Genomic DNA, 18,273 nt, shown 5'->3' with positions numbered 1-18,273 from the left:
ACCGCTTGTTGCAACCAGGAGAGTCTAGGCTTAGGCAACTGGGACAACTGGGACATTTGATTACACAGCAACTTCTAGCAACCACTCAGGGAATGCTCATTTTTCTCTGACTACACGTGGTTGCCAACCAGTTTCTAGGCCAGTGTGAGAGGGCCAAACGTCTAGTCCATTGGTATTTATATCATGCTAGTTTTTTACTTGTACTGAACACTCAAGATACTTTTTACACATGTATGCAGCGGTTTATTTGTCACTTGAAGAAGACAAAGACAAACTTTGATGATCATGTCATTGGGGGAAATTTGAGGTTCAATTTCTTGCCCAAAGACACTTCAACAAGCAGAGCAGAAGAGCCAAGTATCAAACTCCCAACCTGTATGGCTTCATAGGTTCTGCTTAGGCAGTCAGGCAGCGAATAGTGCCAGGAGTGCCAGCAGATGTGGCTGAAACAGTAATACTGTACCTTGTTATATTCAGCGTCGAAGAAACCTATGAGTGAATCCAGACTTCTATGGGAGACTTCTGCACGGTCAAACGTGTATGATATGAGACAGTTAATGGGCTTTATCATGAGAGTTCTGTTCTATATGCTACTTTAAATTTATTACATTAAAACATTCAGATTATATTACAGCTAAATTTTATCTGCATCATCATCACATATGAGACACGGCTATACATTTAACAATCCAACAATGTATAAATGAGATGGAGTGAGTCCAAACTAACACCACAACACAGAGATACAGATTTAGCTCCAGTGGAATTTATGCTCAGGATTACAGCTCATATGCTGGATAATGATTCGGCCAAATGGTGACTCACTTCATCTGTCAGCGTGCACTCCGAAAATCTACTCTACAGTTTAATCGGCCAAATGAGGGGAAGCAGAAGGAAAGAGAAAGCAAGGGAAAGACAAAGCCATGAGCGGGTAAAAAATAAGAGTGAGGATTTTTCTGTCATGGAACTTCTTCTTTTTTTTATAGAGCATAAAGGCAAATAAATAAAACATCTGCAGCCCTCCAGGGGGTGTAAACTCAGGGTTAAGCTTATTTAGTGAATGGACGCATTGCATCATGAATACGTCCACGTGTGTTAATCCGTTGCTGTAACTGTCTCGCTCTAAAATATGTCATTGAATTGATGCATTCTGTTTATTCTGTTTTTGCTCCTTTTCATCGGGCACTTGTTTACCTCTGGGACTTTCACGGATCATATCTGTGTCATCTAAGACAGTCAAATAAACTCCATTTTATACTTCCTATAGCCTTATTGTTGCTGCAGAAAGACTTGGAAGGGCAAGAAACAAATTTTCATTTGATTTCATTCGATTCTTGTACACTGAAATGAAACAGCTCACACGCAGAGGAAAAGGCATAACCGTCAGAAAAACACATCCCTGTCTTGTTCTGCCATAATGAGAGGCTAAAGGAGAGTACACAGAAATCAATGCCTCTCTCCAACACACACAGCCTGTCTTTCTCCCATGCTGTCAGCCATCATCCACCTCTGCCCTCCCGACACCTCCTCCCTGCTTTCTCTCTCACTGATACTGTCATTATTAATGTCCAGCCTCCTCCCTCAGCCCGTCGTGACTGACAGTTTTAGAGCCTTCAACCATTCACCTCCTGCCACTCTAAAGCTCTTAACATGAAGCCAACAGCCTAAATTTCTTGGGTGGGAAAAGCATCTATTTTTAGCTTCATTAGGATTGGAAATCTTTGGGTTCACCTGAGCTTCTTTGGTGCAAAAGATGATGCAAAATCTGTTAAAGTATAAACCTTAATTCATACTTCTGCGCTGAATCTATGTAGCGCCTACACAACCTGCTGACACACTTGCCAGCATTTTTGCTTGTGCTTGGTGTTGGTTTCCCTCTTCCAGTTAATTTGAAAAATGGTGTCAGAAGAAGAATTAGCTAAAAACTAATTGATGAAAGAGACAGTACTGAATGAGTGAATCAAGTCTTTGGAGTCTATCCAGGCTTTGTCAGCGTGATGTGTAGTTACACTTGAAGGGAGGTTCATTAAGATTTGGCTTACATCCACCACAGTCTTAAAGGTGAACTTGAAAAACTGACAAAAAGCCTAATAACTCAGAAACTATGCCAGAAGGTTGAATCTGGTCATCTAGATGTAGTGTTTTCAGTGGGAGAAACATTTCACTCATCCAAGTTGTGACTTTTAGTCAATCGGTGGCGGCAGATGGCCCCGCCCTTCCCTGAGCCTGGTTCTCCCAGGGGTTTCTTCCTGTTAAAAGGGAGTTTTTCCTTCCCACTGTCGCCAAAATACTTGCTCATAGGGGGTCATATGATTGTTGGGTTTTTCTCTGTATGTATTATTGTAGAGTCGACCTTACAATATAAAGCGCCTTGAGGTGACTGTTGTTGTGATTTGGCGCTACATAAATCAAACTGAATTGAATTTAGTCTCAGCTGACTGCAGGTTTCCTCAACCTTATAAATAGTGAATTTGCATGATGAGTAAATTAAAATTAAAATATGTCACATTTGACCTTAGACCTCTCCTCCGAGGTCAATAGATTGATCTGAAGGTCAAAGTGATAATAATGCTATATATAGCTGTTTTCAGAATGACGAGAACATGTTGGCATATGATCCCTTTTGAGTACAGTTTACTTATTTTGAATGATTTTGTTAGGTACATTACAGTAACAGGTTATAAGCCTTTAAATACAATTTCAATACATGTTCCAGAGTAAGTATTATTTTGTAATCAAAAACGTTTTGCACTTCATATTTATAACTAAACATTTAAACCAATTTTACTAAACAATGGAATGAATGCTACACATGTACTGTATCCACATAAATAACAAATAACAAAAAATGATTGTACTCAAAATTATGTCAAGTATATTGAAATGGTAACAAAGAAAACAAAAAATTCCTTTAAAAGTAAATACTGCCCAGAGAGCGATCTGCCTCGGCAGAGGTTTGCACTCGCTGAGTGCTTCTTGTTGAGTAATGACCAAAGACGTGTTTCCTTGTGAGGTCACAGGCACCTTGACCTTTAAACACTGAATTCTGGTCATAAAAAAGCAGTCTAGTTTAAATTCACCAAAGTGAACTGCGTCACATTTTCTTTTTTATTAGTCAGGCTATGCAAAATGGTTGTCATCTGTCAGCTTTCACATCTGATCAGGACTTATCTGAGATATTATTAATTTATCACAGCGTCTCTACGGAAGATTTTGGAATCCTGTGTCATGCGGGCTGTCATTCCTGAATATATGGGAGAAAAGGTTACAATGAAATAAGTCACTGAAGCAGGCGCCTCTTTTTGTAACAAAGCCAATAAGGACTGTAGGTTTTATCTTTCTGCTGGCTGATGACAATGACAGGCCGAAAGATGCCAGATGAGAGGGATGATCCTCTGAGAGTTGACTGAAAGGTTAGATTGGCCCCAGGCAGCATGGCTGATGAGGACACACATATATATGCATACACCAAAACCCCATTCAATCATGTGTAAAAGCTGCCTGAGCTGCTTGATGTGGCGGTTGTATGTCATTCCACAAGTTGATTATATTTTTTTTCTCTGTAACTTTACAAAAAATTGAATAAAAAAAGAAAAAGCACAAAATGGAAAATCACATCATAAAATGGAGAGCCACCCAAGTAGACAAGTTGTGATGACATCTGTAGAAGTTTCTCATTTCGTTCACAGTTACAAACGTGTTCGTTTTTAAAATACGCAGCCCATTATAGCTGAATGTTACTGTATTCCTGGCACATTTGCTTCAACTCACTGGCACACACCCACCGACCAGTGGAATGTATTCAATCCTGCCGCTGTGTCAGTCATGTCAGCTAGCACGATGGCATAGAGGATGGCCTTTACACTGTGAATTATCTTGTCCTGGGGTGACAGTAAGTGCCTGTCTGCTTCCACAAAGCTCTATGTCACTTTTTAAGAACCACTTGCAAGCTAAGGACAGCTTCACAAAGCTAGTAGTGAGATCTGCAAAGGAGGAGACCGGTGCCAGTGCTACGGCTCTAAAATTGCTAGCTTGTTTTTAGCTTTGTTAAAGTCTTTGGTTTATGAGATTTAAAAGGCAACTTGACATAAATATTAGCTATATAATAGCTATATGGTGTACAGAAAGCTCATTATACAATGAGATACATGCTGAGAGTTAAACGTGAAGTAGGTTTTAGAGCCTCTGGTCTTCTAACCAACATTTGCAAGCTAAATGTAGCAGCTAAGTATAACAATACTTAAACAATATAATGTTTGGTAATGCAAATGAACTCTGCCAACTTCTTTTTCTAAGTAGGTAAAAATTTCTAAAGGCAGTGATCTTATAATGCAACAGTTTCCATGTTGCTACTCTGCTAAGCTACAGTGTGGCTTTTAATTAAAAGTCAACATTAGCATTAGACTTGCTAACAGGGGCAATGACAGCTAATGATATTAATTTATTTCAGCTACCAAAGTTTAACATGTTAGTGTGTGGTCATTCAAGAATTAGCATCCTCCCAATGGAAAAATGAACTTCTTTTTGTGAGCTTCTTTTAGAGATGAGTGCTGTGAAATTTTAACTTAATTTTGATTTCAAACACTTTTTAAGATAAATTTACTCATATTTTTGTTTTGTAGTACAACTTCTCATATTTGCTCTATCCAGCCTGAAAGTTGAATGAAAATAGCATTTTCTTCATTTTTGTGACTTTGAATTTCATGTTAAATTGTATTTTATATGCCTTATTTTAGAGTTTTGCGAAATTCAGCTACACACCCATTAGAAACGGTTACTAGCAGTCTTTTGCAATGTGACAAATTGTTATTAGTTTGTGCCCAAATATGGAACTTTACAAGATGGCTTAAATTTTTTCATATTTGAACTACTCAGACATTTTGTGATGTACCTGTCCCAAATTACAGATCCAGATTCAATTTGATGATTCGAAACGTAAAAATTTCAGGCTTTTATCTTTAATAGTTTATGTGATATTATGTTTTGCATGTTCACACATTGCCACAGATTTCAATGTGTGAGAGAAAAAAAGGGCCTGAAAATAGTTCACACGCAGGGCCATTTAAAAATACATATCTTGAAAATTATTTGATTTGAAAAATATTTGCTATATAAAACTTTTCTGTATTCATTCTATGTGAGCAAAACTTGCAACATAAAATTTTCATGCAAATCATGAAAGGTTGAGCAGAAGGCTTGTGTTGATTTGAGAATGATCGTATGGTGTTGGCCAAAAGGCCAAACATGCGCCTTGCAAATGTATCCCACAAACAGTGGGTGACTTAACAGTGGCTATGTCCATCTTTAACATACAGTCTATTGTCCTGACAGCTTGTAGTGTTTGGGATAAGATGACTATTTTCCAAACATCAAACCTTCATCTGGGACTCCCTCAGCTATTTATTTTTATAGCACCATATTGTTGTCTTTTATAGCAACTTCTAGTTTTAAAGCAGTTAAAATCATCATCTATGAATAGAAACTCATTACTGAAAAACACAGAGGCTACGTGGGTACCCACAGCCTGATTATTTGGCTCTATGGGCTGAACTGAAGTAATCAGGAGTCATCGTCAGGGGACCACAAATGTTTAAACTGAATTTCGTATCTAAATATATGTTGAAGTATTCCATAAAAAGCTGTTAATTTAAGCCTCCTAAAGGTCACCAAACAACCAAAAGGCCCAAAAAAGAGGTAAAATTCAGCACACAGACATAAAAGAAGACAGAAGAGGCATTTCTTCTTCCAGAAAGAGAACGCATGGAGCTCCACAGAGTGCCTGCATTGATTTAATTTGCCAATTACTAAATGGCCCCCATTTATCATCACCTTAAGCTTTCACAAACTTCTCCGTAAGATGTAATAAGACTGAGGAGCAATCTGTCGCCCACCTCTCATTAGAACTCTGCAGAGATCCCCCAAAGCTTAATTATTTATCTGCATTAATATCCCTTCAATTATTAATGGCGGGTGAAGTGTGTGTGTGTGCGTGTGCATGTGTGTGCGAAGGCCAAAGATCAGCCCTGCGTTACCTCAGCCTCCCTCCTGATTAATGGATGAGGGAGAGGAGCCCTTCATGTATTATTAGTGGAGAAAGTCCGGACCTCGTGGAGACACAGAGAGAGACGGACACTCACTCGGTGAATGATAATCACCGTTTAGTATGCAAACATGTCCCCTGTACATTGGTGGCATTTCAATATTTGAAGGGAGTTGTGTGTGTGGCAGAAAGTAGACGGGACTGAGTGCCGCAAAGTTGAAAACTTGTCCTTGTTTGCGATGTCTCGTTAAGGTTTGTGTCTCCTCAGCACAAATGCGTGACGCTTTGACACTCGTGGCACGATGTTAGGAGATGTCAAACAGCCAAAAAAGCAGGAAACAGGTGGGATAATCATTTTGGTGGCCACTGTTCATTAGGCATTTGCATTAAAGACTCCTTGTTGTAAACAACATTATTTTAATTATGAGTTTTTTGCAGTGGTTGTAGGTTTTGTTGAGTGGTTTTACAGCCCCAGTGCTGCAGTTCACAGAGTTCCACAGGGGGACATTTTTATTTGGTCTTTTCATCCAGTAAAGTTGTCTTTGCTGTTGGTTTTTTCTGGCTTTGATGACCTTTATGAAAGACGAGTGATAGTAACAGTAAGAAAAATCATCAACCTTGCTGCAGGCCTCTGATCTTTAGTGGTTAATGCAGTGTTTTTGCTGTCTGTTTGGGTTCCTCCTCACTGGAATAATTTCAGCTGTTTTACTCTGACATCTGGTGGACAAACAGAGTAATGTCTGCATTTTTCTTCCAGTTGCTGACAAGATAACGACTCTTTTAAGTGCTACCATCACAAAATACTTTTCTTCCTTCTTGGGTGTTCAGGTTTTGTTTTTTTGCTTTTGTTTTTTCTTTATTTCTTTACTGTTTGTGTAGTTTTTTTTTTTAGTCTTTTTTCAATAGCATTACAATTTATTTTATTGTGTTCACAGTGTCATGTTCTATTTCTACCATGTAGTATGGGGGCCTTATTATCCTTTCTAGAGTCTCTTTGCATTACTGAGTGCTTGAAATAAGCCGTAATTATCTTACACTGGGTCTCAGTCTGAAATAAGAAGTTTAAACTCTTTTTTTAAGCCACCTTTCCTCTGATTGGCTGCCCCTAATAAACAAAAGAATTGAACAGCAGGTGGGTGGGACTTCTGTATCTACCATAGCCTTATTAGCGATACTCTCTCTCCTTGACATCATACAGAACCAAGAGCAGAAAAAGCAAGCATTTAGAGCTTTTGTCTCACACGGATTGCTTGCACATATTGTTTTTATTTTTAATTTTATTTAACCTTTTTTTTTTAACCAGGAAGCAATCCTTCTGAGATTAAAAACCTCTTTTTCAAGGGAGACCTGGCCAAGATAGGCAGGAGCAAGTGTCTCACAGTTACAAAAATTAGACAATTAAACAGAGGCAGCAACAACACACATGCAAAAATAAATGAAAAATAAAATAAAATAAAGATAAAATTCAAATAAAAAATTCAAAAATTCAGTTAAAATGACAATCAATCTAATTGACACAGTTGCATGTTATGGACTTGGATTCTTAGTTTAGATTTAAAAGCACTTAATGAAATGAATTCTGTCATTTTCAAGTCGATCTGCATTTCCAAGTCAAGGGTGCTAAATGGACAAAAGCGCTTTTGCCAAATTCAGTTCAGGCAAATGGAACAGGAACCAACAAGTAACCTTGTAGACGAAGACAATAACGACCAGCATGTTTCATTGCAAGCAGGGAACATATATATAGGAAGGCAGCAATCCAAGTATTGCCTTATATATAAAACTGTATAAATGAGAGTTCCTCTGACTTGCCAAAGCAGGCCATCCTACCAGGCTATATTCTGACTTCATTATGTGAAACTTTTTAATTTGAGCAACCAGGTGTAACTGCTGGTTATGTAAAACAAGGAAAAACAAGGAAAAGCACGACTGTTCCCCTTTAAGATTTCCAACAAACAGTGAGAGAGGCTGCATGGATGAATGTTTTGCACTGACTGCCATTCATTGGTTACTTGAAAGTTGCTTTCTACATCAATGCATAGTGTGGAAAAATCATTTTATAACCTGTTGCTGTAATGTACAAACAAAGTCATAATACAATAACGTGAAAGTTATAATATATTGACCTATATGTTTTCAGTGCAAACAATGGCAGCAATCATAGTTTTAAATAGCTTTATGTTGCATTATTATCACGTTGACCTTCAGATCAATCTGCTGACCTTGAAGTTGAAGTCAAAGGTAAATCTGACATAATATTTTAAATCCTTAAACAGTACTTTTCATATGCTGATGATAAACACCACACTTTTAGGTATTTCTTTGTGTCAGTTTTCGATGAATAAATCATTAAGGTGACCTTGAAGAAAGATCTTGGTGGACGTAAACCAGGATTTAATGGATTCATAACATTACTTCACTCATGGATACAAAATTTTAGAATCAGAATGGAGTTTATTGCCAAGTTTGTGCACAAATTAGAAATTGGTGTCAGACATAGAATATGGACTATATGGTATTTACAGTATAAAACATATACACCTCTATCTAAATATAAATATAAATACACATTCTGAAATAAATACCAGCTACCTAAGAACATGATGTGCAAAGTGTGCAAAGTTATTGTAGCCTGAGTGAGTAAGTGTGTTGTTGTAACACATAAACTGAGCAGCGAGCGCCACCTGTTTGTGACATTAAATCTCGGTTTGTAAAGTAACTGAACTTTTCAAAGGTGATAATAAATGTAATAAGAATTTAATATTTAGTATTTCACTCAGAAGATTCAAGATTTTCATTGGGAGTGACCAGGGTGGACAGACGAACAGCTCAGGTTGAACCGTAGAGAAGCAGTGCTGAGATGGTCTGGGCATGTGCAGATGATAGTGGATGTGATGGGACAAAGGATGATGAAGATGGAGCTGCCAGGCAGGAGGAAAAGAGGAAGTCCACAGAGGGGATTTGTGGGTGTAGTGTGGGTGTAGGAGGACATGCAGAGGATGGTGTGACACAGGGGGAAGGACAGAAGAGGAGAGGCAGGCGGACGATCCACTGTGACGGCACCTAAAGGGAGCACCAAGAAGAAAAAACTATTTACGCAGTTTGGTCAGTAGATGGCGCCAAAGTAATGTGGTCGCTTTTAACTTGTAATGGGAACATAAATGAGGATGTAAGGCCGGGACTTCCCACAGTGGTTAACGTTAATAATCGCCTTTATTTGCATTCAGCACCCGATTTCATATATATTTGTTCAGCTTAAAAACATATTTGCATTTAAGTTGCTGGACAGTGGGAATTAATCTCTAGTGGAACCAACTGATTACAGCCGCTGCTTATACCAGCTTTAGCTGAACTCTCACTCAGGAACAACAACATTTGGTGATACTGACTTATTCTCTTACTTCACCTTAATGACCACATTTTGAGCCCATATAAACCCAACATGTTTTTGGAGAGAATCATTTACTGCGCTTCCCGTCATCCTCCACTAGATGGCAGCAGACACAAACACCTGCAGCACCCAGACACAGCCCATCCAAAACCTCACAACTTTCCGCCGAGCATCACAATTATGCTGTCATTTGGAAACATTTGTAATATCCTTGACGATTTGAGGACAAACCGCATCCAAACACATGGTTCAATCGGGAAATATAATAAAATAAAGAAACAAAAAAAATAAATCTGTGTTTCATTTTAGCTGGTGTGGAAATTATAAATGCAGTATTTTGAGGATGTGGAACAAATGCTGAACTAATCATTTGTTCACATATTTGAAAGGTTAATAACGGGTCTATTAATTAAACTTTGAAACAAAATATAAATTTAAAAAAGTATATTTGTGTTTAATCCAAGCGTTTTTTATTATACATCTTTATGTGCTCTCAAAATACAACTCTATATCTAGCAATTCTGTGTGAAAAGAAAAAAACAATCAAGCGTAGTGTTTGAATGAATGCCCAGACTGTTGGTTTTATAGCAAACACAGATGAAGCCAGTGACGTTTAAGAGTGAGGACGTGGAGAAAGTGAAGCAGGGTTTTTTTTCTTTTTAAGAAATAAATGTAAGATTTTCTTCTTTTCCTTCTCGCGAGGCTTCCTCGTTTCACTGAACCTCGCAGAAAGAAACAATGTGCTGCTTAAAGCAACGGAGAAACCTGCTTTAGTCCAGGTGCAGTCCACGCACACACAGTGTCACACAGCTTTACATCAGCTCATCAGGACTGACTGTGTGTGTGTGTGTGTGTGTGTGTGTGTGTGTACCAGTGAGGCTCCTGGAGTATATAGGCTACTCAATAAAACCGGGGCTGCGATCCGTCAGTGCATTTATCATCCTATTACGGCGACAAATCCGGCTCCCAATACATGAAAGGTAAAATGAATTACCAACGTTAAGCCGTCAATAAAGTCATTTCTGTAAATGGTGTCTCCGAGGGCCCCCGCTATTATTCAACAAGCTTTATCAGCACCTTGGAAATTACGTGGCTTGTAGCGCGGGCCCTGCTTCACTTTGATTAAGGGCCCTGCCAGGGAGCGCTGACAGCGGCTTTGACTCGGGGTTTTCTCCGGCCCCCCGCTCCCGGTGATGAACACCGGGCACATCGGGCGGAATGAAGACTAATTAAAAGCTATAAATTATCTTTTGCAGCTCCTCTCGAGCAGCCCCTCTCTTTGCGGCGCCAGATAAGAGCGGGACTGAGTGCTCATTTAGCCACAATGGCGCTGCGGCTAAACGCCATATTGATACTGTCCTAATTGGAATTTAATTAAGTAGCCATGGTGCCCCCCACACCCTCCTCCACACCCCCTCCTTCATCCTTAACTCCGACCCCCGTGCGGATGAAGATTTCACCGCGGCCGTGTTAACCATCAACACGTCCCCCATTTTCACGCTGTTGCCATTATCATTATTAATATTATTATTATTTCAAATCGCCAATTAGGGCTTGGAGGCCATTTCTGAAGATCTTCACAAAAAAGGAAAAAAAAAAAACAGCAGCCACCTATTATCGCGACACGCTCCTGTTTTCCATCCTCCCCTATACCCTTTCAAGAGTGAGCTCCTGTGAACTGAAATATCACAGGGAAACGCAAACGTGTTGGTTTTTCATGCTGCTGTGGAAAAACCCCACTAAAATCATACTTTAAATCAAAGTCTTAGCTACTCAGTGGAAGGAAGGAAACTATACAGACTTACCTTTCTTTATGTGGACACACACTGTACAGACTACAGTGTGCAACTTTGATTTTTGTGCTTTTTTAAATAACTACTGGGTCACTTTTTCGGAATTTTGGGTTTGTTCATGTCAATTTCGTGGCTCTATAATAGCTAATCAAAATATTAAAGGGACATAAATTGGGATTAAGGGTAAAGTAACGCTGTACAGATGTTGTTGATGGTTTTAACAGTCCAAGCTTTGACATGTTCTCATTTACAGCATCCTCGTTGTATTTCACTGTTAGAGAAAAGAAAAAAATAAATAAGAAAGAAAGAACAAGGGTAAATCATCTGGTGAGATTGTAGAAACTAATGCTGTAATCCACAATGTGCATTTTATAATCTTTACGGAGGAGCTGTTTTAGCGCACAAAATGTTTTTATTTTGTTTATTTTTTATGTAATATTATGAAGACACATAAAAATATTTTTTTAAATATATTTAAAACACTCCACGTAAAATGAAACATGTTTTAGGTGGCTGATGTCAGTTCACGTGATGTAATGTAATTTACACTTGGACGGTTAACACTATTTACGCTGCAAAATTCACCAAATAAAAGGTCTTACATTTTAGCTAAAAATTAATGCTAGTAGTCCTATTTTTGTAAAAATTTCCTTGTTATTTATTTGTTTTTATTATTCCTTCATCATATTTATAACGTGCGCTTGCATTCAAATAGTTTGTAAAACTAAAATGTACTTAAAGAGCATGTAGCGATGTGGAATAAAACCCTTTCGCCCCTCTGAGCAGTGTTTTTAATGGTGGCTGTCTCCGCGCTTGTTTTTGTTTTGCTGTGTATTACGTGTGTGCACGTGCGCTTCTCCCGAATCGATCCAACTAATAAGCGCGTGCTGCGCGCGCGTGCTCGCCCGCAGCACAGCCAGAGCTCTAATTGGACGGCGTCAATTGTGACAGGGACGATCTTCCCTCCTGATTGGCCGGTTGCTTTGTGTGTACGCGCACACGTGCTTCCGGCTGGGTGTAAGAGAAAGGGAGAAAACACACACACACACACACGGGGGGGAGATAACGGTTTTAGGAGAGTTTGGGAAGAGCGAATACACAGATATTATGCTGCACCGAGGAGCGGCAGGGACACTGGCTGTAACGTGGAGCTGTTCGCTATGCCAGGTCTCGGAAGACTGTTAGGAGAGGACATGCTTTAGATGATATTGTTAACGAACGCAGGTGTTTATTCTAGTTAAAAAAAGGCTTTTTTTACATGCTGTCTGTCTGAATTGGATACCGAAGGGGACGGGAGAGTGAGCAACAAGTGGAGTTTGGCGTGGAGAGGCCGACATTTTTCACGGTCACCAGCTATGGAAGAGCAGAAGGAGCCCAACAGCGGCCGGGACACAACCGAGGAGGAGGGCATGTCCCTGTCGCCGAACCTGCCATCCCCTGCTATGATATTACCCCATCAGGCAGCCCAGCAAGCCCACAGAACCACGAACTTTTTCATAGACAACATCCTCCGGCCGGACTTCGGCTGCAGAAAAGAGCCGAGCTACCGCGACCGGAGCCAGACGTCGGGTCGGGAAAACGTGAACCCGCTGGGCGCGAGGCCGCTGCACACCGGCAGCCTGTGCCTGGACTCCAACTGCAGCAGCGACAGCAGCTCGTCGTCGCCTTCCTCGTCGTCGTCCACGTCCTCTTCCCCCTCTTCCAAGCAGAACTCGTCGAAGCAGTGCGAACCGACGAGCAACGGGACTGGCAGATACGCAGACAGCCCCTCGTCAATTATGGTCATGAGCGGCAGCAATGGAGGCTCTCCGCCCATGGCAAAAGAAAGCCAGCCGCTGTTGTGGCCCGCTTGGGTGTACTGTACGCGGTACTCGGACCGGCCCTCATCTGGTAAGGCGCTAGTAGTCCCCGAATTATACCGAGTGTGGTGCTGCAGTGGGGTGACTTGTGTTTTTCTCCGCTGTGTCAAATAAATTTCTTCCAGGTGTCAGCGTGAAGAAAAAGAGGGAATTTAAAATTGGCACGTGAGTGTTTAAATAGTTTACTGAGGTGCTCCAGCCAATCAAAACAAAGGGTTTTGATTTCGAAAATAAGAACTGTCGGGGGAGGGAAAGTGCTGAAAAGAAGTCGCTGAAATAAAAGTGGTTAGCAGTTTATAATGGAGCGTGTAACGGAAGCACAAGGTGACAAAAGAACAGTGTGTGTTATTGTAGTTTTAGTTTGGGGGGGTTGGAGGCGGTATTTTTAGTCAAAGTGAAGAATTAAGTAAATTAATTCAGAGTGAAGTTGAAGCACATTGGGGTTAAAGCTGATGTGGCCCCAGGCAGTGTCACGAGCAGATTTAGTTTTTATGTATTTTGTAAAAACTTTTTTAAAACTCTAAATAAGGCAAACTACACAAAAATATATGGAATGTATTTGGCTTTTATGTTTATATTAATGTTTCCTCCCTTATGCGGAAAAGACCAAACTAATGTAAAACAAGCCAACAACAGTGTCGAGGATTCATGCCTTATTAAACCCAATTACAAGTCCACACGGTTATTTCAAAAATCAAATGTATTGTTGTCTTTCATGGGCTAGCGTGTTTTTGCCGGTTATTTTACATTAATTTTATTTAGTCTGACAGAACTAAAGCTGCAATGTTTTTCTCTGTTTTTGCTCCCGAATTTTAGCCTAAAAATAATAATACTTAAAAAAGAGGCATGGATCTGTTTTCTAACCTCCACCACTGCTGCTTTTATTTTTCTGAAAGCAATTCTTTTCTTTTCACTTTTATCCGCTTTCTCCCCTCTGAGCTGATGCAGAAGATGCATTTTCGATTTAGAGATGAGTTTGAAGGCGTTTAAAGATTTGAATCCACACAGGTTAAAGTGTTTACATATGTCATGCAATGACTTTTTAGGCCCGTTTAATGTTTAGCAGTTCAAACATACAGGATGCTGATGTGTCTTTGAAACAGTGTGTGTGTGTGTGTGTGCGCGCGCCTCATAGCTTCTAGGCCGGCCTGTGTGATGGTGCAGAAGGTTTTATTGGCTTTAATGGTGGTGGCTATGTGTCAGAGTAAAGGTCAGAGGGCCTTCTGCGACTTATTGTTATTATTTTTTTTTTAATGAAATCTAATGTTAGAGCCGAAGCTCTCCAGCCTGCACTGTATCACAGCGACAGTGCTTCCTTTGTCCCATTGGATTAAATGTGCGCAGTGCACAGTTAATCAGCCGATCAATGCGCACTCATATATTCAGCTACGTGACCAAACTCCCGTGCTTTTTTTTCTTTTTTCTTTTTGCTGCTTCAGCTTTATTCGATGATGGGTTCTTGAAGTGAAAATACCGCGCTGCTGCAGTCATAACTGATCAAGCAGCCCCGGATGAGGTCCCATTAACTGTGCTGCAGCATGTGGAGCTGTGGAGTGTGCAGGGAGGATATCTGCATCTCTGCACCTCCAGTCTAACACTTCCACATGTGAGTGATAGGGCAAGGCTCATAAGGCTTTGACAAGTCTCATCATTTGCACCGGAGCTTTTTTTTTTCCTTGTTGTTGTTGTTGTTGTTTGGGTTGCTGCTGCTCTCTTCTGATTGGCTACTTTGTCTCCCACGTCCCACAATCACCTGTGAGGCAGACCTTCAGCATGTCAAATAGTAATGAATAATCACGCGTGATATTCTCCCACTATCCCCCCTCCACTTCCTCCACCAGAGGCTTATATTTATTTGCTCTGATTTAAAACAAGTAGTGTTTGCACAGCGTCCGGCTTTAACAGTTCGGCTCATTCCCTGTGCTGTTTTTTGTTTTGTTTTGTTGTTTGTTTGTTTGTTGTTGTTTTTTACTGTAACATCAAAACATTATTTTGATAGAAGTCATCCCCAGCACAGGCTAACCTGCCCAGATCAGTCATTCCCGCTCAGACTTGTGACCTACATTCGAGCATACCGAGCAGATAATAAGGCGCTATCACCGCTCACAGAGAGACGCTTTCACGTTTTTCTTTCCTTTAAAATAGAAGAGGGGAAAAAAAGTGGGGCTCGGTGTCAGACTGTGTCCAGCCTTAGAATAAATCTTTGTTTCCCATTGTTGTTTCCACACCAGGCCCAAGGACACGGAAACTGAAGAAGAAAAAGAGCGGCAAGGAGGACAAGCGGCCCAGGACGGCGTTCACGGCCGAGCAGCTGCAGAGACTCAAAACCGAGTTCCAGGCCAACCGCTACATAACGGAGCAGCGGAGACAGTCTCTGGCCCAGGAACTCAACCTGAACGAGTCCCAAATTAAAATCTGGTTCCAGAATAAGAGGGCCAAGATTAAAAAGGCCAGCGGCTACAAGAACGGCCTGGCCCTGCAGCTCATGGCTCAAGGACTTTACAACCATTCAACGACCACCGTGCAGGAGGAGAAGGAGGAGAGCGAATGAGCGGCCGGACTCTTTTGGACATAACGAACTGGGAGAAGAAGGAGAAGTGGGGGACGCTATTTAAAAACACAGATTTCTGTTTATGGTAACAGTATATGGACATAGTTATATAAATGAACGCTCGTTATTAAAGTTTATATAGCCACACAGTTATCATGTTGTATACGGTATATTTAATTTCAGGCTCGTCTCTTCACGCGGTTCCTTTTTTCTCTCCTCTCTGTCTGTCCTAGCTGTTTTTTAGGATCTATAGGTTCTTGTGGTCTCCTTGCCCCCACCCCCCTTTTCCCCATATTTGCGCCATATTTTCCCTTCAACACTTCAGTCAAGCCAAACAAGCCAAAGATTTTAATATGTTCACATGTAGTCTGAAATAAAAAAAGAGGGAGATAGAGAGAGAGAGAGCGGTAGTTAGTGGGTTAAATTATTATTTCTTTCATACAATTCCACGGATAAAAAAATAAATAAATAAAAGCGTTTTGTTGCCATATTTGAGAATAAAACATATTTAAATCTATGATAAGCTGTCAGCATGTCACAGTGATTCCGTACAATATGGTGAATTTACGGGAATTCTGGGTATTATTATTATTATTATTTCACTTGAACTACATTGCCTGGACTCCCCAACATATTAACGCCCACACGGACAAATAATCGTGGCATATAATGTGTTTAAAGGAGGAAAGTGTAATTACCGGCCTTTTTAAATTCCGTCTGTCTATAAAACAGCGAATTATGTGAAGTCTTTATCGGAGCTTTCATATTAAACTGAGACACACACAGAAATATATCGCACAGCAGGTCCTGTTTCAGCGCCTCCTTGATGGATACCATTTCACCTATTAAAACTATTCTGGGCATTTATAGGTTTTCACGCCTCTGCTCAACTTTCTCCCGGACACGCTGGAGCGTGAACGCGCACGCTGGAGTTAATACTAAAGAAACGTGAACTCGCGATTTGGGGAGAAGCGCTCTGTCTCTCTGTCCTGCGCGGCCTGACTTGACCTCAGGTTCAGGTTAGACTGAGCCTGGCTGTGAACTCTGTGGCATGGCGTGTGTGTGTGTGTGTGTGTGTGTGTCGCACTCCAGGGTCAGCAGCAGAAAAAATTATAGAAATCCATTTAATTTCACCCAAATCAAAAAGAGAAACTGTTTAAATACTCTTGAAATATAATTATTAGTATCAGACTAGTCTTCGCTGAACAGTCTGCCGTCTTTTGCCAGCTTGAATTTTTCCTCCAAATATTAAGAAAACGTGAATATGTTTTTATGTGAGCTCACTTTCAGTAATTCTAACTGTAATATTTGGAGCTTATGTCAGCGATAGAGTCCAGTGAGAATCCCCACAGCATCCCCTCGTTGCTAAAAATCCTCCCCGGAAGTAAAAACAGGCACCTGAGCCTTTAGTAGCCCCTCCGATTTATTTTGACCTGGATTAAATTCCACATCTTGATTGTGGCGCACATGAACAAAGAAGAGGAAAGCTCTCCTCTTTGACTTTTTTGGGGGGTTTTTTAAATAAAGAAGAAACACTGACATCCGAAGCACGTTTGTGAGCTCGATGAGCGCTGTTTCTGTTTGTTCCGGCGCTATTTAATTAAGAGCTAACGAGCCTGCAGAGGCGTTCACGGCCTCCGCGTTTCAGGAGCTTTAATTATTTCAAGTGCGTTTGCGTTCGGCTCTGCCTATAGAGCACAGATTTAATAACCGCGCAGCATAACGTGTTAATAATTGATTACAATAACGACGAGCGTGAACTTTAAAGGCAGGTTACAGATTTTAATGAACGATTTTACCTTAAAAATCTTTATTTGTTTGCCTGTTGTCCCTCAAAGCGACCAGCAGACATAACTGCGCATGTTTACGCTGGAGAAAAAATGAATTCGATTATAAAGAGGAAGGTTTAAATTACAAAAAGTGACCATATATATATATATATAGAGGTGTGTATATAAAGAAGGTGTGTATATATACACACCTTCTTTTTATAGTTAAGGGTTTCTATTTTTCATGGTGAATGTGAGGTAGCAGCAGATTGATAATAACTGGCCCTGCAGCATCTCCTGCAGCCTGTGAAAACCTCCAGAGGTCCTTGAAGGGGCTTCCAGAGGCCCCACACTAATATAAGGACTAATTTAACGTCACTAACCGCTATAATGTGTGACTGAATATTCATAGGACGTAATTTCAGTTGGAATTTTTTCCCTTTAACAAAAAAAAAAAAAAAAAAAAAGTGCTACTTTTTGTTTGTTTGGCTGATGCCGCTCAAAAGTAGCAGATGCGGTGAAATGTGCGCTGTTTCTCATTGATTATAGATACTTTATTGTAATTTCGATGTCTTCGGGAATAAAATAAGAGTTGGCGGAGATGTTTAAGGAAAAATACACAGACACACACAAGGACAGTGTGTTTCCAAATCCTGCGTCTTTGGCCATCTGGCCCGCATGTGTGAGCAGAGGTGCAAAGGCTGCCTGCCTCTTCACGGTCAGCCAACCCTGTAGCTCTAATATTATAATGATAGTTCCAGTCCCTGCTGTGAATGCGGAAGAGGATCTTATGACAGTGTATTTAAAATTCATACAATTATGAAACAGCGAGAGGATTCCTCTAACCCCCCTCCTCCCTCCCTCCCACCT

At 40.5% G+C, this 18,273-nt stretch overlaps 1 protein-coding gene across 2 annotated transcripts; it reads left to right on the top strand.

Moving 5' to 3' along the window:
* Positions 1-12,258: 12,258 nt before the first annotated feature.
* On the top strand, positions 12,259-16,544 carry en1b (engrailed homeobox 1b). Of its 2 annotated transcripts, none has more exons than XM_031757823.2 (2): positions 12,259-13,114; positions 15,315-16,544. In XM_031757823.2, the coding sequence occupies exons 1-2, from the start codon at positions 12,580-12,582 to the stop codon at positions 15,632-15,634; spliced, it is 855 nt and encodes a 284-aa protein (XP_031613683.1). In that variant the 5' UTR covers positions 12,259-12,579; the 3' UTR covers positions 15,635-16,544. The 2 variants fall into 2 exon arrangements, with proteins under 2 accessions (XP_031613683.1, XP_039462527.1); XM_039606593.1 differs by having other exon boundaries at positions 15,303-16,544.
* The last annotated feature ends 1,729 nt before the right edge of the window (positions 16,545-18,273 follow it).

Source organism: Oreochromis aureus, linkage group 23 (genome assembly GCF_013358895.1).
Source record: "Oreochromis aureus strain Israel breed Guangdong linkage group 23, ZZ_aureus, whole genome shotgun sequence".
NCBI classification, from domain to species: Eukaryota; Metazoa; Chordata; class Actinopteri; order Cichliformes; family Cichlidae; genus Oreochromis; species Oreochromis aureus.
This window is presented reverse-complemented; position numbering and strand designations above follow the sequence as displayed.

Excerpts from the sequence above, each read along its gene's own strand:
- en1b (XM_039606593.1), top strand. The coding sequence starts at position 12,580 with ATGGAAGAGCAGAAGGAGCCCAACAGCGGCCGGGACACAACCGAGGAG. Across the intron at positions 13,115-15,302 it reads CTCGGACCGGCCCTCATCTG|TTTCCACACCAGGCCCAAGG; the intron begins GTAAGGCGCTAG and ends TTCCCATTGTTG.